This window comes from Natrix helvetica, assembly GCF_964273705.1.
Source record: "Natrix helvetica genome assembly, chromosome: 1".
In the NCBI taxonomy this organism is placed as follows: domain Eukaryota; kingdom Metazoa; phylum Chordata; class Lepidosauria; order Squamata; family Natricidae; genus Natrix; species Natrix helvetica.
This window is the reverse complement of record NC_138548.1, coordinates 97,309,365-97,332,686: the sequence shown is the minus strand read 5'-3', so window position 1 is coordinate 97,332,686 and position 23,322 is coordinate 97,309,365. Positions and strand designations below refer to the sequence as shown.

The 23,322-nt window shown below is 37.8% G+C and overlaps 1 protein-coding gene across 4 annotated transcripts in view; it reads left to right on the top strand.

Annotated features, from left to right (window-relative positions):
- Positions 1-2,728: 2,728 nt before the first annotated feature.
- The window catches only part of MPPED2 (metallophosphoesterase domain containing 2), a 188,072-nt gene continuing 167,478 nt past the window's right edge, over positions 2,729-23,322 (top strand). The window contains exons 1-2 of one of the 4 annotated variants that reach the window (XM_081949223.1): positions 2,729-3,147; positions 9,621-9,864. In XM_081949223.1, coding sequence (XP_081805349.1) covers positions 9,737-9,864 — 128 coding nt within the window. In that variant the 5' untranslated portion in view covers positions 2,729-3,147; positions 9,621-9,736. Of the gene's footprint in view, positions 3,148-4,690; positions 4,821-4,850; positions 5,003-9,620; positions 9,865-23,322 lie in introns of those variants that run through there. The other 3 variants (XM_081949220.1, XM_081949222.1, XM_081949221.1) reach the window with 3 other exon arrangements.

Here is a 23,322-nt window from a genome sequence, read left to right as displayed (position 1 = left end):
CCACAAAGAAGAGAGGCTCAATATATTCTCCAAAACACCTGAAGGAGGATAAGAAGCAATGGATGGAAACTATGTAATCAAGGAAAGAAGCAACCTAGAACTAAGGAGACATTTCCTGATAGTTAGAACAATTAACAACTTGTCTCCAGAAACTGTAGGTGATCGAACACTGGCGATTTTTAAGAGTTCAGACAACCTTTTGTCTGAAATGGTATAGGGTTTCTTCCTTGACCAGGTGGTTGGACTAGAAGACTTCCAATGCACCCTCTAATTATGTTATTCTATTATCATTTAACAACCAAGTTGACAGTCTCAACTGCAGCCACTAAAGAAGGATTATTTCTATAGATTTGTGAGTATAGTTGGATTCATAAGTCTTCAACCTTATTTTGTTCATGTTAAGTTTTTTGAAGGAAATTGTAAATATAAAGTAACAATAAACAAGAAATAACACACATTAAGTTATTTTAGATACTTGTCACAATTTTCATGGTTTTAATTTCAAACCCAAAAGGCTAAAATGATAACTAGCATTACAGTATATTGAATGTATCATTATTATTACTTTTCACTTTTTTGTATCAAACTTGCTTTTTGTTATGCTTTAGGATTATTTTGTTATGTTTTATTCTATCCTGATTTTAACTGCAGATTAATTCTATTATGGTTGCATTTTTAAAGGATGGCAGTATTTTGGCCTAACCATTGTCTTTCTAACATAGCCTATTATAATGAAGAGTCACTCTGTTAGTGAGATGTTGGTTTCTAAGTTTGATATATAAATAGAATCTACATAAATAAATTGAAATAATTATATATACAATTTTTAACGTTGCAGTGCTTGACAATTCTCATTCATATTTATCATCAGTTCCATGTATGGTTTACAGTACAAATAAGAACAATCCATTTAACTTCAGGTATTGGTTATGAGGAAGAAATTTACTATAAACTACAATAATTAATTTAATAATTAATCATTAAAGTTGCTACACCCCCCCCCCCCAAATTGTCTAGACAATCCTACTAAAAACCCACTAAAGGCTTACTTCTAGAGCTACATGGAATTGCACTCTAAATGAATTTTCTGAAGAATTCACATTTTATTTAACACCACGCTGTATGTTCCAAAAATGCAGTCATTTAAAAAAAATGTTTGAAAATGGTTTTTAAGGCTCAATGCTACCTGTGGTGTTCATATTTATTCTGTTGGTTCTAATGTTGCCTCTGGGAAAAAAAAGGCTTTGCAAGATTTTTTTTCATTGCAACATTCTGAAAAATCTGGTTCCAAAGCAGTACTGTGGCTGCATAAAGCATACAAAATTAGACTGGCTTGGAGGTAATTGTATCCATTGGAAAGATGACAGATGAATATTTCAAACTGTACTTCTTAATAAAGTTAGAAAGAAACCGATGAAAACTACATTTAACCTTGGTATAACTTTCCATACATGAATCTCCCTTTTTTTAAATAAAAAGAACTGTTCTATTTTACCCTCAGATATTGTATTGAAAATATTTTTTTTAAAGTCTAGACAAGCACAAAAATACCCCCCACAAAGCTTTATTGACATTATTATTAATTATATCTGCACTTCCACAATTAATTTAAATGTCATTTCTTTGTATTTCCCTCAGATAGTTTTGTCTGGCGTTTTCAACCATTAAGGACGTTTGTTTCTCATTCTTCCAAATTCTTTTTTAAAGGAAGTTTTAACTCCAGGTATTGCTTATGAGGAGAAAATGTATTATCATCTCAATAATTAATTTAAGAATTAATAATTAAAATTGCTATGCAACATTTTCTAAAAATCCTATTAAACCCAATAAGGCTTGCTTCCTAAGTTACAAAGCTTATGCAAAGTAACAAGCTTAAAAGGATATTAAAAAAAGGTTGGATAAATTTAGACTGAGACCTTCTGCTTTGTTACCTGGGAGCAAGTACCTCAAGGGTAAGATCTGAGTAAATATGGACAATATAACTATATGGAAACTGAATACAGTAGTTTAAAGGTCTGTTGTGAGTTACTTTTTTAGTAATGGAGATGATCAAGAAAAGGTCTTATTTTAAGAAGTTGCTTCCCAACACATTTCACAAAAGGTTGGGGATATGGGTGACACAGTGTCATCCATTTTCATCCTGTTCCATTTTCTTTTCTTTTCCAGTCTGTTTTCTGGAAATGCTGTAACTATCACACAGCAATTTGAGGCAACCCTGCAATACATCAACACAAGACACAAATGCATTTGTTTCTATACAAACATGATTTCAGGTCTCTTTATATAAATATGTTTTCGGCTTAGAACGCGGTAGTATTGATTTTCCTTGTTGTAATCCCTCCTGCTGATATTACTTTTTTAAAAAAAAAACCGCACTTGTTCTATTTCTTAGAGGGAGGGAAAGGTGGAGGGAACCCCACCACTGATTAATTAAGATGACGACATAATGAATGAGAAACATCGAGGCATTTGCACGCCTTGGGTCTCCTTCTCTTATTTAAGCTTTAATCTTTCAGGGAGGGCAAAAAATTCGCCGCTTTTCGGCGAGGGATGCTGCTCTGCTTTTTTTTTTTTTTTTTGGCTGTGAGTGTAGCTGGGCCGGGGGGTGGGCAGTGAAGTAAGATTCAACAGCAGCAGGGAGGAGCTGGTTCTGTGTTTGTGTGTGTGTCTGTGTGTGTAGTGTGCGCGCGTTGGCCGCCCTGTTTCCTGGTGCTCTGCTCCCTGACCCCAGTGGCAGTCTTTACTCATTGCACTGTTCTCTTCCTTCTTCGCTTTTTCTCTCCCTCTCCCTCTGTGTGTGTGTGTGTGTGTCTCTCTCCCTCTTTCCTTCTCGTTCCCCAGTTCAGAGCTAGGACTGCTCTTATTTTCTCTCCCCCTTTTTCTTTTCTTTCCCTCCCTCCCTCCTTCTCTGCCTCTCTTTCGTTCCCCCACCCCACCCCCCGGGATCCTTGCGGGTCGAAGGTTCTGCCCTGCCTTACACCAGCCGCCCACCTATGCCAAGGTCTCCCTGGCTCTTTCGCTCTCTGTAACCAGCGGCTTTTCGGCAGCGTCGCCCCCTCCCCTCCATGGATCGGCTCCTTCCCCAGCACTGAAGGCATCCTTAGGAATACACCTCCACCTCCAGGAAAATAAAAAGAGGCAGAGAAGGTAAATCATCCGCCCCGTTCAGAGAGGAAGGGGAGAGGAGGACTCCAATGGAAGAAGGGAGAGGAGAATTACCAATAACAAACACAAAGCGCTGGGTTAGAGGTGCCTTGTCATGTACAAGGAGATCAGAGAGGGCAACCACCGCGAAACAACAATCAGACTCAAAACGGGCGGCTTATTTGCCATTCGCTCTGGGTAGAACGGGGGGTTTAAAAAAGGGGGTTTGGAGAAGGAAAGCTAATTTGCTGATCTGCGCGAAGGTCGGTTTCTTTTGCCTCCCGTCTTCCTCCTCCTTCCCACCCTGGCTTGCAATGCCCCCATCTCTCCTCCTCCTCCTGCCCCCCTCCCGGATTCGGCGTTCATTTCTTGCCTTTGCGGAGCGGAGGTGTTGGGGGGGGGGGGGAGACTCGGGAGGCGGCGGCGGTTTGGGAATAGATTTGGCAGAGGAGATTAATTTTGCTCGCTGTTTACTAGCAAGTCTCGGGTGATCGGGGTTACAATGTTAGAGCACGACCGGGGGAGGGTAGGCCAAAGGGAGCATTGTGCTGTGCAAGGCTGCCGGAGAAAGCGAAGAGAAAACGGTAGATCGAGGGAGTGAAATGCAAAAGTATAGTTAGCCTGAAAAAACTGAAACGTGTGACTGGCGGGAGAGAAGGACGGCGCCGGGAAGGGGGGGGGGGAGAGAAATCGTTTATTCTTGCCGTATTTCCCGCTTTCCAAGAGGCTTTTCTTTTTCACCTCTTTCTCCCCACCTCTCCAAAAAGAAAGGGGAAAAACCCTGGGGGAAAACTTGGCAAAACATAAAAAAGTACTGAGTGCAAATGTTTTTTTTTTTTACTATAGCTGGAGTTTTCCACGTTTCTTTCACATTCAAGGCAGATACAGGCTCCCCCCCCCCACTGCTTTTCCAAAACATGCTTTGAAATCAATGGTCCCCCGAGGCCTAAGCGCCCTCGGAAACCTTTGCATTTTATTGGGATGTATTCGCCTCCCTGTTTGCATGCTTTTCATCGCGATTATTATATTTTTGTTTTCCTCCCTTGCTCTAGGATTATGTCATTCCCCCCTCTGCATCCTTCAACCCTGACCTCCCCAAAGTGTCGTAGCGTCGTGAGAAATAGGGAGTTACAGCGATCGGCTTGTATTGGCGAAGAGCGGGGTGTAGATTATTTGGGGAGGGGGCATTGCAGAGATCTGAGTAGGGGGGAAAATTATGAAAACTTTAAGCGCGCGCGCCCAAAGTCATACTTAGGCAGTAGCCCGCAAAAGGGGTTTCCAGAAAGGGGAAGACATCCCCCCCCAAAAAAAAAGTCAATGGAGGGGTTAAAATGTGTATCTCTCTGTGGAGTCTGCTTGTTATGGATTAGCAGAGACTTGATCAGGGTTGCCGTGCCAGTTTGAAAGGAAGGGGAGAATCAGGTTGGGATGAATGACGTTGGGAAGAAGGGGGGGAGCGATAGAAAAGGCAGGATGGTGCGCAGTCAAAGCTATTGGCCGCTGATTGTGATCAATCATTCCCAGTCCTGGCAAGAGGGAACGGGAGAGGGAGAGAGGAGCCAGCCCCAAACACCCTGCGAGGATTCAGAGGAGTGCAGCCACCTATCCAGGAAAGAAGGGGGGAGAAAGTCCACCCAGCGCTGCTTAGATGGGCATGGAGTGACAGCCACCAAGAGGTAGTGCCTGCAACCTGGGACGTCTTCCTTGCTCATAGTCCCTTTCAGCTAAAGGGGCTGGAGGAAAATGCATCTTTGCAACAGAGGGAGAGGCTTGATGCTGTAAGGGTTTCTTTCTAAAGGGTCCCCAAGTGCTTCGGGGTGAAAGAGGGACTACCGGGTGCATGAGGGATTACCGGCGGGTTGGTTTTTGATTTAGGGAAACCTGACTTGGTCTCTTTTACAGGCCGGATGTGTGGGATAATATTTTTCTGCTTAACTCTTGCTTTGCTGGAACTCATGATCCCTTCCTCCCCCAGTGACAGTTCACCTAGCATTAGGAGTACAGTAGCATGCTGATTCTGATCTGTTGGTATTGCACAAGATTGCAGTGAGAGTGTAAACTTGCATGGCCAGGAGAGATGGGAAGTCGTAAAGATATCGGGCAAGGAGAAAGTGGCTGGTCACTTCTATATCTTATTAGAAAACTTCATAGATGTGTCTCTGTGAGTCCGCCAGAGTCAACGTTGGATTGGACTCTTCTTTGCTTTTTCACATACACGCAAACACACAGATTTAATCCACATTCCTTATACTGACAAAGAAAAACTAATGCTTCCACTGAGAGTGAGACTTGATGCGCATATTGCCTGTTTGCTGCTTTATTTTGTATCAGTATTGGAACTAATGCAAGCCTGTAAAAGTGGTCTAATATGGGTATTCTTTCCCCTTATCTCAAATATTTCAGGAGTTCTCTGGTTAGTAAACTAACTCCTTGATGAATTAAATGATGAATTTCTCTTTTCATTCCCCATGTTATGGATGGTTTTTTTTAATCCTCTCAGCAAATAATAGGTTTGGTATTATTTTTAATTTTCTATCTTGCCACTAATTAAAAATGCAATCCTTCACAGTGCTTTGTGTTGTGAGACAAAATTGCAGTGTAAATGTTATCAGTGTTCTGCTTTTATAGTCTTCAAATTGAACCAGTGAATTCATTTGAACTGGTGGTGTTTTTCCATCATGTCAACTTTATTCTTGTAGGATGTCTATCAACATTTTGGATTGATTCTAGAATCATGTATGAGATAATATGATAATTCAGGGTTGTTGGCAGTTTTTGGTTATATTAGCTCCTGCATTGAAATGAATGCCAAGGTCAAATCTATTCCAAAGTATGTATATCTCCTTAAAGAAATGATTGTTCTAAGGAGAAGAAAAGAATTACATTGTTAAAACAAATCCTTATGGGAGGCTAATACCAGCATGTATGCAAAAGTTTTGAAGTACTTTGAAGACTTTGCCTTACATTTTCTTCAAAGAGTTATTCATTAAAGATCACAGTCATTCTCTTTAATATGAGAGCTGCTTTGCACTAGAAAGACATTAAAAGCAAATTAATAAAATCGGTCTCTTTTGATACAAAACAATATTTCTGAGTTTGATATTTACTGATGGACATTTAAAAAGCTATATTTTTCTTCTGTTGCGAATGCGAATATAAATGAAATATTTCACTTCTTAAGAATTCAAAAGTGAAGTTCAAGATTTTCTGCATGTGTATCAGTATACCTAAGCTTTAACATTTCCCCCCTCATAGTTGAAAGAAAATAAATAGAATTGAATTAAGATCTTAAATTATCGTCAGTGAGCTTTTTGTAATAGGTAACATTAATTCCATCAGTTAATGAAAATAACAGTGGCATCTATTTTTAAAGGGCAGAAAAAGTATGGGTTTGCATTTCATTAATGTTTGTCTTTTATCCAACAGAATCTGCTTTGTGTGAGGGAAAAAAAATTGCTATGCCATTTCAACATTACTGCCTAATGTACGCCAGGACTAAAATTTTCACAATACAAAGTGTGTGTTTTTCCCTCCGAGCTCTCAGGGCTAACATTCTTTTTTAATGACAGTCATTTCTCTAACGGGAAGATGTTTTCATTTGTATTTACTTTTCAGTGCAGTGCAATTATGCAGCTCCACACTGCACACTGCCTTCATAGTTAGTATCTCAAAAGAGAATTACAGTCTTCACTACAGAACGGCAATTGGAAGCAGGTGTTGTATTTTACTGTTATGCAAAATAACAGTAAAATATAATTGTGGTGGAAATTAAGGAAACAGCTGCAAAGTTGGTATGGAGGTTCCTTCATTATAATTTGTAGACAGTTAGCTTGCACGAATAACGCCAAAATTTTATGTACTGAATCTTATATACACATGCGCGCGCGCACACACATACACATATTTCCAGTCAAAGCTGGAAATAAAGATTCAATTTAATGAAATTTAATTTCATTTGGGTCTATACCTGATTGATGGAATTAGGGTTCTATTTCATCATAATGGCTTTTCATAATTTCAGACAAACAATCCTGATTATAGAAAGAGAGTTGTGAGGTTCCTTAGCTTGGTTACCATATGAAATCTTATGTAGGCCTGATGTGGTATAACAATAAAAGAGAGATGCCCATCTGTCATTTGGAAATTTGTTTCCTGAATTTTGTGCTGAAGTAGATTTTAAACTTCATTTTATGCTCTTACACATTTAATTTTCAACAATCCAAAAGCCTTTGGATTCAAAGATAGCATCATTGTAGGGAAAGAGCCTCATGGTATGCAACATGAGACTTTCTGCCTATTCGTAACTCTGCTCAGTTATAGAAAAGGTATATTTCAAGTTTGGAATAGTATAGGGCTCCAAACGTTATGTATTTTGGAGTTATTGAAAATGGTCAGATTCTTTTTTGAAATATTTTTGTCCCATCTTAGAAGTTTTAGGGTGGATTACACTCCTTCCTACAACATTTTTAAATGTAGTTTTTGGTAATAAGTTTTTTCTCCCAATTGCTAGATTTGGAATCAGAAATATTGCATCTGTGCTTGATGTTAGGCTTTTAGACTAACCAAAATTGGAAGCAGTGTATACAGTATTCTCTGATAGCAGTGGGAAGAAAAAAAAATCAGAAGAAAATGGATTGACAGATAAATATGTATGCATTTAAGAATAGAAGTAGGTGTGCAAAAATGCATTATTACAAAATATTTGAATGCCCAAATTTATATACCTTTGAGTGGGAAGGATATTTTTTAATGAGAATGGTTTGGCAAAAATTGGGATAGAAGATACTGTTGCATCATGTTATTCAAATTGACCTGAGCAAATATATAAAGGATAAAGAAATTACATAGATAAAATAAGTAGATACAAATGTATGACATAGTTTAATCAATTTAAGATAAACTAGCTCATAGTAATAAATTAGTTTTAAACTAGAGTGTACGGTTGTATGTTTTAGCTTGCAATGGAAATGTGTTAGAGGAACAGGACTTTAGGTGATAACAAATTTATCCCATGGCTTTTAAGTACTTTTCATTTTGCATGTAATAATTCAAAAGTAGGCAGCTCTAGTAGGATGATAAAATAGTAGAGATAAGTTTCTCTACCTTATACTCCTTGGATCATTTCAATTGTCATAATTCACCAACCATAGCCAAGTTAAGCTCAAAGCACCTGGAAGGCAACAGATGGATAAAAGCAACCCTTAGAACATATGCATTGCCTTGACAGATGTATGGATCATGCCAAGGTCCATCTGCTCGTGCAATCTGTTTCTAAAACTGATCTAGATACTTCTGTAAACTTGCAAGTGGAATATAATGGGAATGCCCATCCTTGCTTGTTTACTCAGTACTCAATCTGGTATTGAAGAGCATATTACTTCTGAATATAGATATTGTGTTTAATTTAAATCACTTATATATTGAATGCTCTTATCCATTTAGTCACCACATCTTAGTATTTACTTACTACATAATTGGACTCCTTTCCAGTGCTTTTTCTAGATGATCTGGAAAATATGCGCTTCTAATCTTTTTTAAATTATAATTTTGTAAATCTTTGCTACATTTATCATTAGATTGATTTTACAAATCAGAAAGTTATATTATCATTATCTTTTCCTTGTAACAAGTGCTATATTTTGGTCTTTTTATTTGTTCTTTTTTAATGGCCCCATTTCCAGGTCTATGGCAACTTATGAAATGGAATCACTGAATCTGATAAATAGCTATAATTGTATTTGTGAAATATGGCACATGATTCTGACAATACATTATTAAAACATCAATGATAAATGTAAGGGAAATTCAAAATGAAGAGTATAATTATGTTTTGTTTGTTTTACAGTACTATAATGTAAGATAACTTATCCATAATGATGTGTTTTGACATTTGCCAAAATAAAACTATATTTGAAAAGTAAAGAAAGGAGGAGGAAAAAGAGGAATAGATGACAACTGTTGAATGACAAGATACTTGTATGCTGGATGTTTTTAAAAAAATAAAGTAGTGTGGCTTTTATTAGAATTGATAGATTTAAATATACAAAGAACATGGTTTTTAAATTCAGTATAAAAACACATTAACAACATTTTATTAGTACTAATAGGATATGCAAGCAAATATCAGCTTGGCATATGAACCAGCAAACCAGCTTTTTTCTAAAGTACTCTATTCTATTTACCTTCCTTCCTAGTTTTCCATTATGTTCTGGTCAGTCTGCAGAACATGATCGCAACAAGGAAGTTTAATATTACTTTCCAAAGATTTTATTTTTTTAATGCCTACTGAGATCTTTTTTCTTGGTTGTGGACAGTTTTGATTTTGCTTACATAAGTAGCCATGTTTGGAGATTGAGTTTGCTAAGAGTATATATGCTAATGTGATATAAGAAAGATGCATCAAGGAAAATGTTAGGCTGAGCTTAATGTTTTTAGATGGAATTCAAAATGATAAATGTCTCCGTATTGTTGCCCAGAATTCTGCAGAGTTCATGAGGACATCTTTGGCTTCCGACATTGGCTGAAACACAATGCTCATTCCTGCCTTTTGCTCTGGAAAGTTGTAACTCGCTCATGTCTATAAAGAGGAAGCATGGCACATGGAATTCCTTCACAAGGCAAAGTTTCCATTTCTGTGGATGAATACAGTTCAAATCCAACCCAGGCATTCACACACTACAATATTAACCAAAGCCGATTCCAGCCTCCACACGTACACATGTAAGTACAGTTGAGCCATTTATGTTGTCAATCATTGTGTAACCATCCTCACTTATATCAAAGGATTGTTAAAAAAAAAAAACCCATGTCTATTCTGCATTAATTATTTATCTGCTGTATGCTTATAATAGAAATGTGGATTTTTCTAACACATATTTTTCATTCCTTTTTCAGGATTTAATTCAGAATAGTTAACTAGGCTAATCTAAAACAGTCCTAACACAATGACTTAATAATCATATAAGCATTACAAAATAGAAATGTGGACTTTAAAAATCACTTGGCAATTTTGTAGCTTTTACCAAGATCATGCCTCCAGGCATCTTTGCAGGGATAAAGACTAAAAAAATTTTTTTAATTTTTTTTTGAAAAGGATTGAAATATTAGCTATTTTATTGTGTGAACTGCAACTAAGTTATTTCCAACCCCAAGAATTGGATGTGCAATAATTGCAATTATTGTTGCCCTCTGCTGAAAATAAGTCGATCAAAAATGTCCAAAATGGGTTGTGTAGTATATTACATTCAAAGAGCCCCAGATGTCAGAGACTTGGTAAAACTCGAGCGCAAATTTTGTATGTGAGCTGCAGGCCTTGTAACCGACTTGTAGCTTTATTGATTTCACTGGAACTTGCCAGAGGGACATATTTTGCGAAAATGTGAACACCCTTCCCCCTCTCTTTGCACTCAGCTGCGAAATAGGCCTAATTGGGACTAATTGTCTCCTGATCACTGAATCCTTTGTCCTCCTTCTTGTAAGGGGAACGTGTGCTGCATGCTGCATTCCTCTGTCAAGAAAGACAAAGGATTCCAAGGGGGCTGAACTATTAATCCCAAGAAATACAAATACTGTATTAAAATAATGTTTATGTTCCAGACCTAAACCAACAAAGGTAGAGCAAAAGGTCTTTTCCTTAGCCTGCTTCAGTTTTGGTATTGTGGCTTCTGAGATCTTGCAGCAAAAGGACTTAACACAGACCAAATGCTGTCTCGTCTATATCTTTCAAGTGTGAACGTGTATGTATTGCGTGCCCATGCTCCCTAAACACACACCATTTTAAAAACTAAGTAAAGTCTTGAATTCCAGATTTCCTTCCCATTGTTTTGTGAATTGTGATCTTTATCAGGCATTCTTTTTTTTTTGCTAAGCTTCTTTTTTCCCCTCTGGTCTAATGGATAGGTTAAATTATAAAACAAAGGGGCACCTCTTGACCTGACAGTGACCCAAAGCGAATGGGGTATTTAATTCATTGTGTGGATAATAGCTTTTGCATAGTGAGAATGCTGAAGCATGTTTCTACTTTTGAACTCTACTTGGGAGGAGGTATACAATACCTGATAAGATGTTCTCTATTGAACAATCTTCTGTTGCACTGAGGGTGGTATGCAAGCCTTTGAGATATGCAGAGTTCCTCAGTAAATGAAAAGCTAGGATATTTTCACCCATACCAAAAGAAAGAAAGAGTCAATGCCAATGCAAATAGTTTAATCCCTTTAAAACACAGTTGCCTTTTCATGGACTAGATTAAAAAAAGACTTTGGGCATGATGTAAAAAGCATGTGGTCAGTTTGTACCTTAGAAGTATTTCTTCTACCAGTGGGATAAACTTTGAATTTTAGAAGCATTTTTAAAATAGGAGTAGTGGGTGTTTGAGGGAATGCAATTCAAGAGAAAAAAAAATCCAGCCCCTGCTTTCACGTTTGTCTTTCCACATGATTTAATAGGTTGCAATGAGAAAAAATTCCAGGTGTTATTTTAACAAATTACTTCTATCTGATTGTTGAATTGAACTGTAGCTACATTTGTTGCACAGGAACCTGATAGTTCAATATGTTGTGCAGTTCATTTGTAATGTAGCGATTTTACACGAGCTTTGAGTTTTCTGCGAAGCTATGGGAAACAGAATGTTGAAATCCAGTGTTACTTTTAAAAATAGGATGTTGTTATTCTGTGGAAGTGGAATCAGATTGACTTTTCTCCACAATTAGTTGCAAACTAAAAATAAAAATCACATTTGTTTCTGGAAATTAATGGCTACATTGATGTATCTGTAAGTGCAAGGGATATATTTTTGTTTATTTATTAATCAGGTTAATTAAAGAGATCTGCTGAAACTTAGAAAAGGGGCGCAGCTTGTTCCAGATTTGTTCAGTGAATTCCATAAAGGTGTTAAAGAATAAAAATTGAGGAAGACAAAATGTAAGATGATTTCTAGCAGGATTAAAAGATATAATTTTTATGATTGTTAGAGAAGGCTCTGTATATTTTTTGTTTCTTTGTACATGCTTATTTTGCTTAAGGGACCATTATTCGGACATGTGCATACAGAATTGTGTGGCTATGCTGTTTTACATCTAAGGATAGAGCTGCAGGGATATGGAACTTTGATTTCATTTTTGTTGCAGAATTTCTTTCAATGGGATTCTATTGTCGTGTTTACAGAGGTATACAACTGAAACTCCCAAAAGATGGAAAGCAAGCATAGATTAATAAATTAATACACAAATTGTTGATGGTAAAGAAAGAAATCTGACCAGTCTATTTTTCTACTTAAAATAATATCTTTCCAAAGCTGTACAGGTAGTCCTCAATTTACTACCACGGTTGAGCCCAAAGTTTCTGTTGTTAAGTGAGACATTTGGTAAGTAAGTTTTGCCCCATTTTATGAACTTACTTGCCACAGTTGCTAAGTGAATAAGTGCAGTTGTTAAGTTAGTAACATGATTGTCAAATGACTCTGGCTTCCCCCATTGACTTTGCTCGTCAGAAGATCGCCAAAGGTGATCACATGACCCTGGGACACTGCAGCCATCATAAATGTGAGTCAGTTGTCAAGCTGACTCACATTTAGCAATGGAAAGCAACTGGGTGTAAATCACATGACCATGGGGATGCTGCAATGCTCATAAGTGTGAAAAATCATCATAAGTCACCTTTTTCAGTGCCATTGTAACTTTGAACGGTCACTAATTGAACTGTTGTAAGTCGAGGACTATCTGTATTAGGCTATAAAATAAAAATCCTGAATTTGATTAAAAATATAATGTAAATTTTGCCCTTGTAGTGTTGCAAAGTATTCAAAGATGCTTCCTTGATCATAATTAATCATGGATTCAGAAGTTGAAAAAAAATGTTGATTTCTGTATATCTCAGCTTTTCCCTGTTCTTCGGTTTCTGACTTAATTCCATTAATTACATACAGGTAGTCCTCGACCTAGGACTACAATAGAATCCAAAATTTCCATTGCTAAGCAAGACAATTGGGTTTTGTCCCACTTTACAATCTTTCTTGCCACAGTTGTTAAGTGAATCACTACTGTTGTTAAGTTACTAACATGGTTGTTGTGAATCTGACTTCCCCTTTGACTTTAATTGTCAAAGGGTTGTAAAAGGAGATCACATGACCATAGGACACTGCAACCAACATAAATACATTCTAATTGCCAGATGTACAAATTTTGATCATGTGACTGTGGAGATGCTGCAACCAGTCATAAATGTGAAAAACTGTCATTAAGTCACTTTTTCAGTGCCGTTATAACTTGAAACAGTCAGCAAACAAATAGTTGTAAGTCGAGGACTACTTGCATGAATTTTATATATACATTAGAGACTTTTTCTGGTTGTTAGTTCCATATTTATTTACTTATTTACAAAATGTATACCCTACATCTCCAGTGTTAAAAGTATATAAAATCAAAAACATCCAAAAATAGTTTCTGCAGAAAAATACTTGCTCGGTATGGGCTAGGTTTCTGTAGTTTTGATTAAGTATTTATTTATTAATCAAATTTATTATATAGACACACATTGTATAGTCTTGAGGAGGCTGATTAAAAGTAGGTACCCATGAAAGATATTGTACCCTATCAACTTTATTACAGACTCCTTTGTTTGCCGAGACTGTAAACGTTAATGGTTTGCCAATTAATCAAAACTATGTACTGCTGCTGGATGACAGTATACATCTTTAAATTGTATTTGCCTTTCTAGATCAATCATTTTAGTTCAGTCTAACATGTCTCATAGGCTTGTGGTGAAGTTGTTAGAGAGGAAGATTAAAGTAAAGGGCAATAAACATCCATTTAGCTTATTCAAACAAAGCATTTTCATGTGCAGGTGAATTCAAGTAAATTTTAGGAAAATATATAATAAAAAGAGCAACAATAACACATACAATGTAGCTTCTTTAATGTTTTTTTCCTGTTCCTTACCTGTAGTTACAATAGAAGAACCGATATATATTTTTTGCAACAAATGAATCTTGGGTATATGTATGTGACTTTCTGTTCCTTTTTATGTGTGCTTGTGTATAAGTAGGAAAGGCAGTGTGAGCTGCTCATACCTTATTCTGAATTATATGCCCCAGTTGGAGAGAAGATAGAAAGGAATAGTCAGCAACATTTTAGTTACTATCAATATATCTTTCCCAGGAATACAAAGGGGTTATGTTTCCTAGAATATTTTTCTAGTCTGATCTGGCTCATTTTCAAAGTTGGCCTTTCTTTTGTTAACTTCTCCCACCTCAACAAATTTGGTCTCTTTGATTTTCAGTTTTGAGTCAGTTAACTATGTTGAATGACAGTCAAGAGTTTCCAGCACCTTTCCCTTCATTTCTTTTTCAGTATTTCATTAGCTTGGAAAATAAGAATGATAGATAGACAGTGCACTTTGATGAGGAATTCTTGTATCTCGTGTAAAAAAAATCCTTTCCCTAGGATAAAGAATGCAGATAATGCGGTTGAACTTTAATTAAGAGTATTTCTTTCTGTAAATATGCTTGTTCTGTACTGGCAATTCTAGAATAATTTGACTGTCTGATGAGACAGTTTAAAAGGGCACTTACTATTTTTTCTGTAAAGACGTTTCCTGTTGCCTTTCTTTTATGATGAAGAATTTTATAAAGATAACAATACAAAATACTGAGAAATCAACTACTATGGATGTCTTCTTGTTATACATATATACTATGCTGGATTTGGCATTGATAAATAGAGCAGTGAAGTTACCAAAAGTATATGTGAGATTGATTCTTATATGCTTAAACAGTAAAAATAATCATAGCAACATATTGTTCATTGGTGATATTGTAGTTATAACTGCCAAGCCTGACAAACTCCTGTAATAATTTTATTAATCTCTAGTGACTTTGAGATTATGGTTGGCAAAGATGATGAAGCAAAAGTCATTCTGAAATATGAAGTTCAATTTGACTTATTAGAAGTAAATTGCTGCTAACCTTTTTGTCCTCGCGTGCTGAAAGTGCGTGCGTGCATGACAGCACTTGTGCATATGTCCACACCCATAATACAATGTGCACATGCCCCCCAGCATCCCTCCTGCGCATGCGCGGATGACACCCCCCCGTGCTCCATTTTGGGCCTAGCAGGCCTCCCTGAAGTCTCCTGGGACCAAAAATGGGGCGTGGGGTGGGTGCCCCCCCCCATGCATGCCTACACTGTTACAGGAGTTATGTTGGCCTTGTATGCAGCTTTATTCCTCTTTAGCATTCATCTCCGTTGTTCAGTGATGCATTTCCTGCCTCTATGGGATTTACCTCTATCTGCTCCTGTGAGGCACTTCCTGTTTCTGTTAGATGTATATCGATGGCTTGTATAGTGTTTTTCAGAGACTCGAAAATCAGCTGGCCATCGGCGCATGCTTGGTGGAGCTCAGCTGGGGCTCGTGCCAGCAGAGAGGCCTCTGCATGCCACCTGTGGCACGCATGCCATAGGTTTGCCATCATGGGTATAAGGAATAAATAGTCATTCATATAAGAAAAATGAGCTTCTGCAATTCCTTTAAAATGCTTCATGAAAAATATTGTTATACTTAGTGAACTAGAAAAATAGTTTCATTTAATGAGTTTTAATTTGTATACTATTTAGTTATCAATGGGTATTTTGGTATTTACTCTTTTACAGTATAATCTGGTCTTAAGAAAGATCTCTGTTTTATGTTCAGTGAAAACCCAGTATATATAACATTATTGTCTTTATGAAGAATATTACACTTTGTGTCAGTTGACTTAAAAGTAATTTGTTTCTTCTTGCACATTTGCACTTTTTTGCCATAATTAGTGAGGTGGAATTGACTGATTTATTGTGCACCATACTACAGTTGTATTTATTTTTGCTGCTTATCATATTGTATACAGTATTTAAATAAGATTTGCGCACATGGGAAAAATACAATATTGCTGCCCAAAATCTGTGTGAGAATACTTTGTATAGGTTTTGAGTAAGGTTTTTAATTTTTGTTAGCTATTTTTTCTACTATGTTTTAATCTTCATATATGGTGCCTACATCAAAGAAGGCAAGTAATGCAGTGAGGTCGGTCAGGATTGTCATATTTTCTTGAGCCTGCTTTTCATTTACCTAAGCAGTTCTGAAGATTGGTGGTTCATCCGTTGAATCTTATATTATGGGGTAATCATAAGTCTAAGTATTATTGCCCCCAAAGTGATTCCTTTGGCCTCATTTATGGTCCAAGTAGCAGGAAAAAAAACAAGATGATACATTTTAATTCTGTTAAATTGTTGTTAAGTGAATGACTGCAATTGTTAAGTTAGTAAAGTGGTTGTTAAGTGAATCTTGCTTTCTCATTGACTGAGATTGTCAGAATGTCACAAAAGGTGGTCACATGACCCTAGGAGACTGCAACCATCATAGATATGAACCAGTTGCTAAGCATCCAAATTTTGATCTTATGACCATGGAGATGCTGCAATGGTTATAAGTGTGAAAAGTATTCACATCATTTTTTTTACTGCCATTGTAAGTTTGAACAGTCACCAAACAAGTTCTAAGTTGAAGACTATCTGTATAAAAATGCTGATATATTACCATTTGTGGATGAAGACAAAGTTGCAGGGACGTACGGTCAGGGGAGGCAAGGGAGGCAGAGCCTCACCTCTCTTCATGAAATAATGAAGATAATGAAATAATAGTATATAATACTACTAATAGTATTATATACTATATATATATATGTAATATTATAATATTATATACATCCGCCCGGCCGCGCCTGGGAGCTGCGGAGGCAGAAATGTCGGCGCTCCCGGATGACGAAGCCACAAAAGCGACTGGGGGAAGATTCTCGTCGTTCCCCAGTCGCTTTCGTGGCTTCGTCATCCGGGAGCGCCGACAACATTTCTGCCTCCGCAGCTCTCGGGCGTGGCCGGATGGATGTAGCCAGAGCGATGCCGAGGCAGTCCGGGCGGACGAAAGAGCGAGCGAGCGACGAGTGATGGAGGTCCTCGGTCGCTCGCCCGCTGGACTGCCTCAGTGCCACTCTGGCTACCTCTGTCCGCCCGCGAGCTGCGGAGGCAGAAATGTTGTCGGCGCTCCCGGATGACGAAGCCACAAAAGCGACTGGGGAACGACGAGAACCTTCCTGCCTCTGCTGTACTGCAAAGTCCAGAAGAGGCAGGAAGGTTCTCGTCATTCCCCAGTTGCTTTCGAGGACTGCAGAGCGTGAGCCGGCGGAGCACGCTCAGGAAGGCGGGGAATGGGATCACGTGTGCTGGAGGTTGCCTCAGCCTCCAGCACACGTGATCCCATTCCCCACCTTCCTGATGATGTCACCAGCCTCACCAGCCGTAAACCTCATCGCACATCACTGCAAAGTTGTATGTGTCAACAGTGATGTGTGCTGCAGTAACTGATAACATTGCAATACAGTTCATCTTGGTGACATTTTTTAGTGTAATACACAATCCAGGTCATAATGGTGTTTTCAGGAGGCTTGTTGGTGGATAGTATTTCCCCCCCCCTCCCAAAAAAAGTTGAATTATCACGAGCCTCAGTGGTGCAGTGGTTAGAGTGCAGTACTGCAGGCTATGACTGCTGCCTGCTGCCTGCCTGCAGTTTTGCAGTTCGAATCTCACCAGGCTCAGGCTCAAGGTTGACTCAGCCTTCCCTCCTTCCGAGAATGGAAATTGTTGGGGGCAATATGCTGACTCTGTAAACCGTTTAGAGAGGGCTATAAAGCACTGTGAAGCGGTATATAAGTCTAAGTGCTATTGCTATCAAAAACAGCTGTGATATTACAAATACAAAATAGGAAGTGTGGATAGACCATATTTTCTTAATCTGTGGCTTTAAGTAGGAGATCAACTTGATTGGGGTTTTCTGAGCTAATGATTGATTTATTGTGATATTTGATCAGTGTTGATTTTTAGAAATCAAATCGATAGACTTTTTCCAGTATTATTTATTGGGCTTCCAGGGCTTCCAATGGTGTGCTATCATTAACTGTAATCAAGGTCATAGCAATAGCAATACACTTAGATTTATATACCGCTTTATAGCCCCCTCTAAGTGGTTTACAGAGTCAGCATATTGCCCCCAACAATCTGGGTTCTCATTTTACCCACCTTGGAAAGATGGAAGGCTGAGTCAACCTTGAGCCTGGTGGGATTTGAACTGCTGAATTGTAGTCAAATCCCACCAGGGCAGAAGTAGCCTGAAGTACTGCACTCTAATCAATGTGCCACATTCATCCTTGCAATTGGTCACCACTTCTCATTTCTTCGACATCTTTCACCATTGTAGACATCTCAGGAGACCAGGAACTTTGTATAATGTACCCAAAATATGATAACTGAGCTTGATCATTTATGATGAGAATGAGAGCTCTGGATTGATTTGTTCTATGATTTATTTGTTTATTTTTTTTCTTCTATATCCACAGTATTCTCAGAAGTCTAACATCAAAAGCATCAATATTCTTTCTACCCTGCTCTTTCTAAATATAGTTTCAATTTGTATAGAGCATCATTGCCTGCATGATTATGGTCCTTTTATAAATAGTTACAATATATGAGCATTTTTATAAGACCTTCAAAGCCTTCATTGCTACACTACTGAGTGCTAGTCTGTAATGTATTTATTGACTACCAATTCCTTTATTGTTAATAGACAATCCTAAAAGGGAGAAACTATCCAGTGCTTCAATATATCTTTTATCAATTTTAAGGCTTATGAATCTTATGTTATTGCTTTGGTCTTCTTCATATTTAATCTCAATCCCATTTTTCATTATGCGTCTTGATTTTCATTAGCAGATGTTGCATGTTGTTTGCATTTCAATATCATCATTAGTACAGGGTTGATTATTCATGTTTGTTACTCCAGTGTGAAAGCCATATTCATCTTCCTGTCTGAGCTCTTTCAATATATATACCCTATTTTTCGGAGTATAAGACGCAACAAGATATTGAAAGTAAATTTTTTAAAAAAGTTTTTGCAAAAACGGGCCTGGTTTTTGCCAAGAAAAGGGCATGCATAGCCTTTAGGAGGCTTGTAGAGTGCTCCTGGGGACTGAGGGGGAGGGGGGCAAAAACGAGCAAAAAACAGCCCGTTTTTCGATCGTTTTTGCCCTTCCCAGCCCCCAGGAGCACTTTGCAGGCTTCCCAAAACCTCTACATGTCTATATTTGTGAAGGGGATGGGGTTTCAGGAGGCCAAAAATGATGTATTCAGTGTATAAGACGCACCCAGATTTTCACCCTCCTTTTTGGGGGGAAAAGCTTCGTCTTATACTCCCAAAAATATGGTGTGTGTGTGTGTGTGTATTGCATATAAAAGGAATATATAAAGAAAGAACATAGTGCCTTGTCTCAATCCTATACAGCAGGTTCCCAAACTGTGGGCTGCAGCCCACTACTGGGCTATGGCCTATTTGCAACCAGGCCGTGTGAGCAGCGTAACAAGTGAAAATGTGCACCTGCCCCTCACACAAAATCATCCCCTCTTCGCCCCTCCCCCTGCCTCCCGGCTGTGCCTGGAAAGGTTGGGGAATGCTGCTATATCGATCTAGGCTAGCTTGTTTTCCTGGGTTCAATCCAGTCAGTGGCTTCTTGTCCTGTGTAGAAATTTTTCATGAGAACAATGAGATATTTTGAAAGTCTCATATTTCTAAGTATACTGTGTACGGTAGTTTGACACTTTTAAAGGTAAAGGTTCCCCTCGCACATATGCGCTACTTGTTCCCGACTCTAGGGCGTGGTGCTCATCTCCATTACAAAGCTGAAAAGCCAGTGCTGTCTGAAGACGTCTCCGTGGACATGTGGCCCGCATGACTAAACGCCGAAGGCACATGGAACAATGTTAGGTTTAGGGTTGACATGTTTAAGTCAATCAAAAACCTTTCTATAATCAGTAAAACCCATGGCAGGTAGTCCTCGACTTAATGACTATTCTTTTAATCATCTGTCATCAAAGTTATGACTGTTGCACCAACCCAAAATATTGTGATCACTATTTAGGCACTTGGCAATCAGCTTGTACTTACAGTGATTGCAGTGTTTGGTGATCACATGACCACAATTTGTGACCTTCACAGCTTACTTCCAAAAGCAAAATCAATTGGGGAAGCCAGATTCGCTTAATGACCATATGATTCAGTAACAACTGATTATTCACTTAATGACTACAGGACAAATGGCAATAAAATTGGCCAATCAAGTGATGGTTCACTTAATGACTGGTTTCCTTAGCTACCAAAATTCCAATCCCAATGTGGTCATAAGTTAATGACTACTTGTATAACCCACATAAATTTAACCTCTTTAGGCTCCTCACTTATTTTTTAAGAATATAAAGGGACCAAAATATTTGAAAACCACTTTTGCAAGGTATTTTGGATGTTGACATCCCAGTTGTACAGAATTTCACTACAGGTAATCCTTGACTTACAACCACAATTGTGTCTGAAATTTCGTTTGCTAAGCAAGACAGTTGTTAAGTAAACCATTTTACAATCTATCTTGAAACAGCTGTTAATTGAATTACTGCAATTGTTCAATTAGAAACACAGTTGTTAAGTGAATTAATTTTGCTTGTCAGAAGATCACAAAAGTGGTCACATGATCCTGGTACACTGCAACCATCATAAATATATTCCAGTTGCCAAATGTCCAAATAATTGTAAGTGTTAAAAAGGGTCACTTTTTTTCAGATGTTGTTGTAAGTTCGAATGGTCACTAAACGAATAGTTGCAACTTGAGGGCTACCTTGTATGCACCTTCCATCTTTCTTTGATCTTATTTGAATCAGTTACTATCTGTCCACTGGTATACTCGGGTATACCAATTTGAGGTTGGAATTCCTCTTCTGAGTTAAGAGTCTTAGGAAGATTTGGTTTCCGTGTCTCTTCTGATTGCCTTTATGACTGTTTTCATAATACTGCTTTTAAACAAAGTTCCTTCTTCAGATCATTGTCTTTCATGGTGATAGCCTCTCTTGACAATTCCCACTGCTTGTCCATCCAGCTTTCTTCTGTTTCTTGGTCTTTGGGTAGTTGTTCTTTTCACATTTATTCTTAGCAAGGTCTTTGATTTCATTCCACAGTTCCTTTGGCTCCCTATTTAAAAAGTTCAGTACTAAACAAAAGCAATTCCTGTTCTTTTTCCTTTTTCCCGTTTCCCATTTTCCTTAAAAAGTGGAGCTCAAGATCATATTGTAGAAATGGGTTGACTTTCTTCCTCAGTTTCAGCTTAATTGGGAATCCGCACATGGGTTATTCATTATCTGTCTCACCATCAGTTCCTTTATAATTAAATTCTCTTCTACCTCCTTGTATAAATAATATAGTTTGATTTCTGTATACTCCATACATCTACAGTATATAGGTGTTGCTGGGTTTTTGGAACAAAACAATATACACAGATGACCACTAGTTTAGCAGCCAAGTTATGATGGTGCTTATGATCGGTCCTCAAAGCCGCAGCTATTGTAGTCTTTCTATGGTTGTGATTTGTGTGATGTGATCATGATTTGGCAACTGGCTTGCAATTGAAATGTTACAGTGTCCATGTGGTCTCCATTTGTAATCTTTTCTGCCAACTACTGACGAGCAAAGTCATTAGGGAAGCAGGCAGGAGGTTGCAAGTCATTTCTGCTGCTTTTTCACCTATCCACAGTGCCCTCCCGGAGCACTCACCCACCCATACTCCATAATACCTGCCAGTGGCATCCACACACACACACACACCTGTACTTGTTAGCACTAGTCCATAGTACTTTTGGCCTGTTGCACCTTTGGTACCCATGCCCCACAGCACTTACAGTTATTGATACTAAAATGATAATCTACTCCACCATCATTCTATATCACTGGTGTGATACAGTGCCTGTTTTCTTTAGTTGGACAGCTGAGATTATTTGACGCCTATACATTCCCTGTTGGTTTGCTGATCCGTCCCAGGAACATTGCTTTCCCCATGACAATGAGGCAGGTTCACAGGATTTGAGAGAATTCTGTGTAGTAGCCATGTAGATTTGTTCCTTTTCTTCTGAGGTTTTCTCAGTGGCTGTTCCTTGTTTTGTAGAAATGCCGATCAACTTTTAATTTTTTTTTACTAAGCTTGTATTGATTTCCTTTGTCAGTTGCTTTTATTGTAATGTTAGAATTCTTTCAAGAATGTATGAGCACAGCTGAAATTTATTTTCAGCGGAATACGGAATTAATGAATCTTTGAAAGATATTATTATTTAATTAAGGGAAATATTATTAGTGTTTAATAAAATAAAGATTGAACTTCTAAGATGCCTAATAAATTTGGTAGCCTGCAATATACAAGTTTTTATTTTAACAGACAGCTAATAATATAAAACAAGAGTTCACAGTTTCTAATGGTTGTTTGGATTTTTTTTTAGATTATTTTATTCTGCTTTTATAATATTTTATATATAACTCAAGGGGGTAAATATATCTAATATTCCTTCTCCTATTTTACCTACAACAATCTTGTAAGGGGGTTGGACTAAGGGATGACAATTAAACCAAAGTTACCCAGCTAACCTTCACACCTGTGGTAGGATTAGAATTCACAGTCTTCTGGTTTCTAGTTGGATGTCTTAACAAGGTAAATATATATTGCTTAAAATAATATGTGGTGGCAAATGGGTTAGAATGCAATAACTGTACCCACAGCCAGAAGTTCAATCCTGAATGGTTCAAGGTTGACTCAGCCTTCAATCTTTCCAAGGTCGGTAAAAGGAGGACCCAAAGCTCTGTGGAATGAAATATAAGTCTAAGTGCTATTGCTATTGTTATTGATATGTATGATGAAGTCTATCAGATCATTGATTTGTCAGGACATGGTCACTTCTTTTGACTTCAAAGAGAAACACCAGGTGTGAATTACCTATATCGTCGCATTACTTAATTCTAATATGACTATATTAATTAGAGATTTAACATAATGCAAAATTCAGAATAAATGCCTTATGTAATATCATGTATATTATTAACTAAGATTATTAGTGTTATGTAGTGTGCCAATGTGGTACATATTTCTGAACAGATGGTGCAATCATGAAAGCTGATTTTGAAGGTTACCGTTTGTTTGCCAACATGATATTCACAGTTTTTTCAGAACTCCCAGAAACCTCAGGCTGGTTGGTAAAGCATCCTGCCCATGCAAGTATCATAATCATCAATCATCAT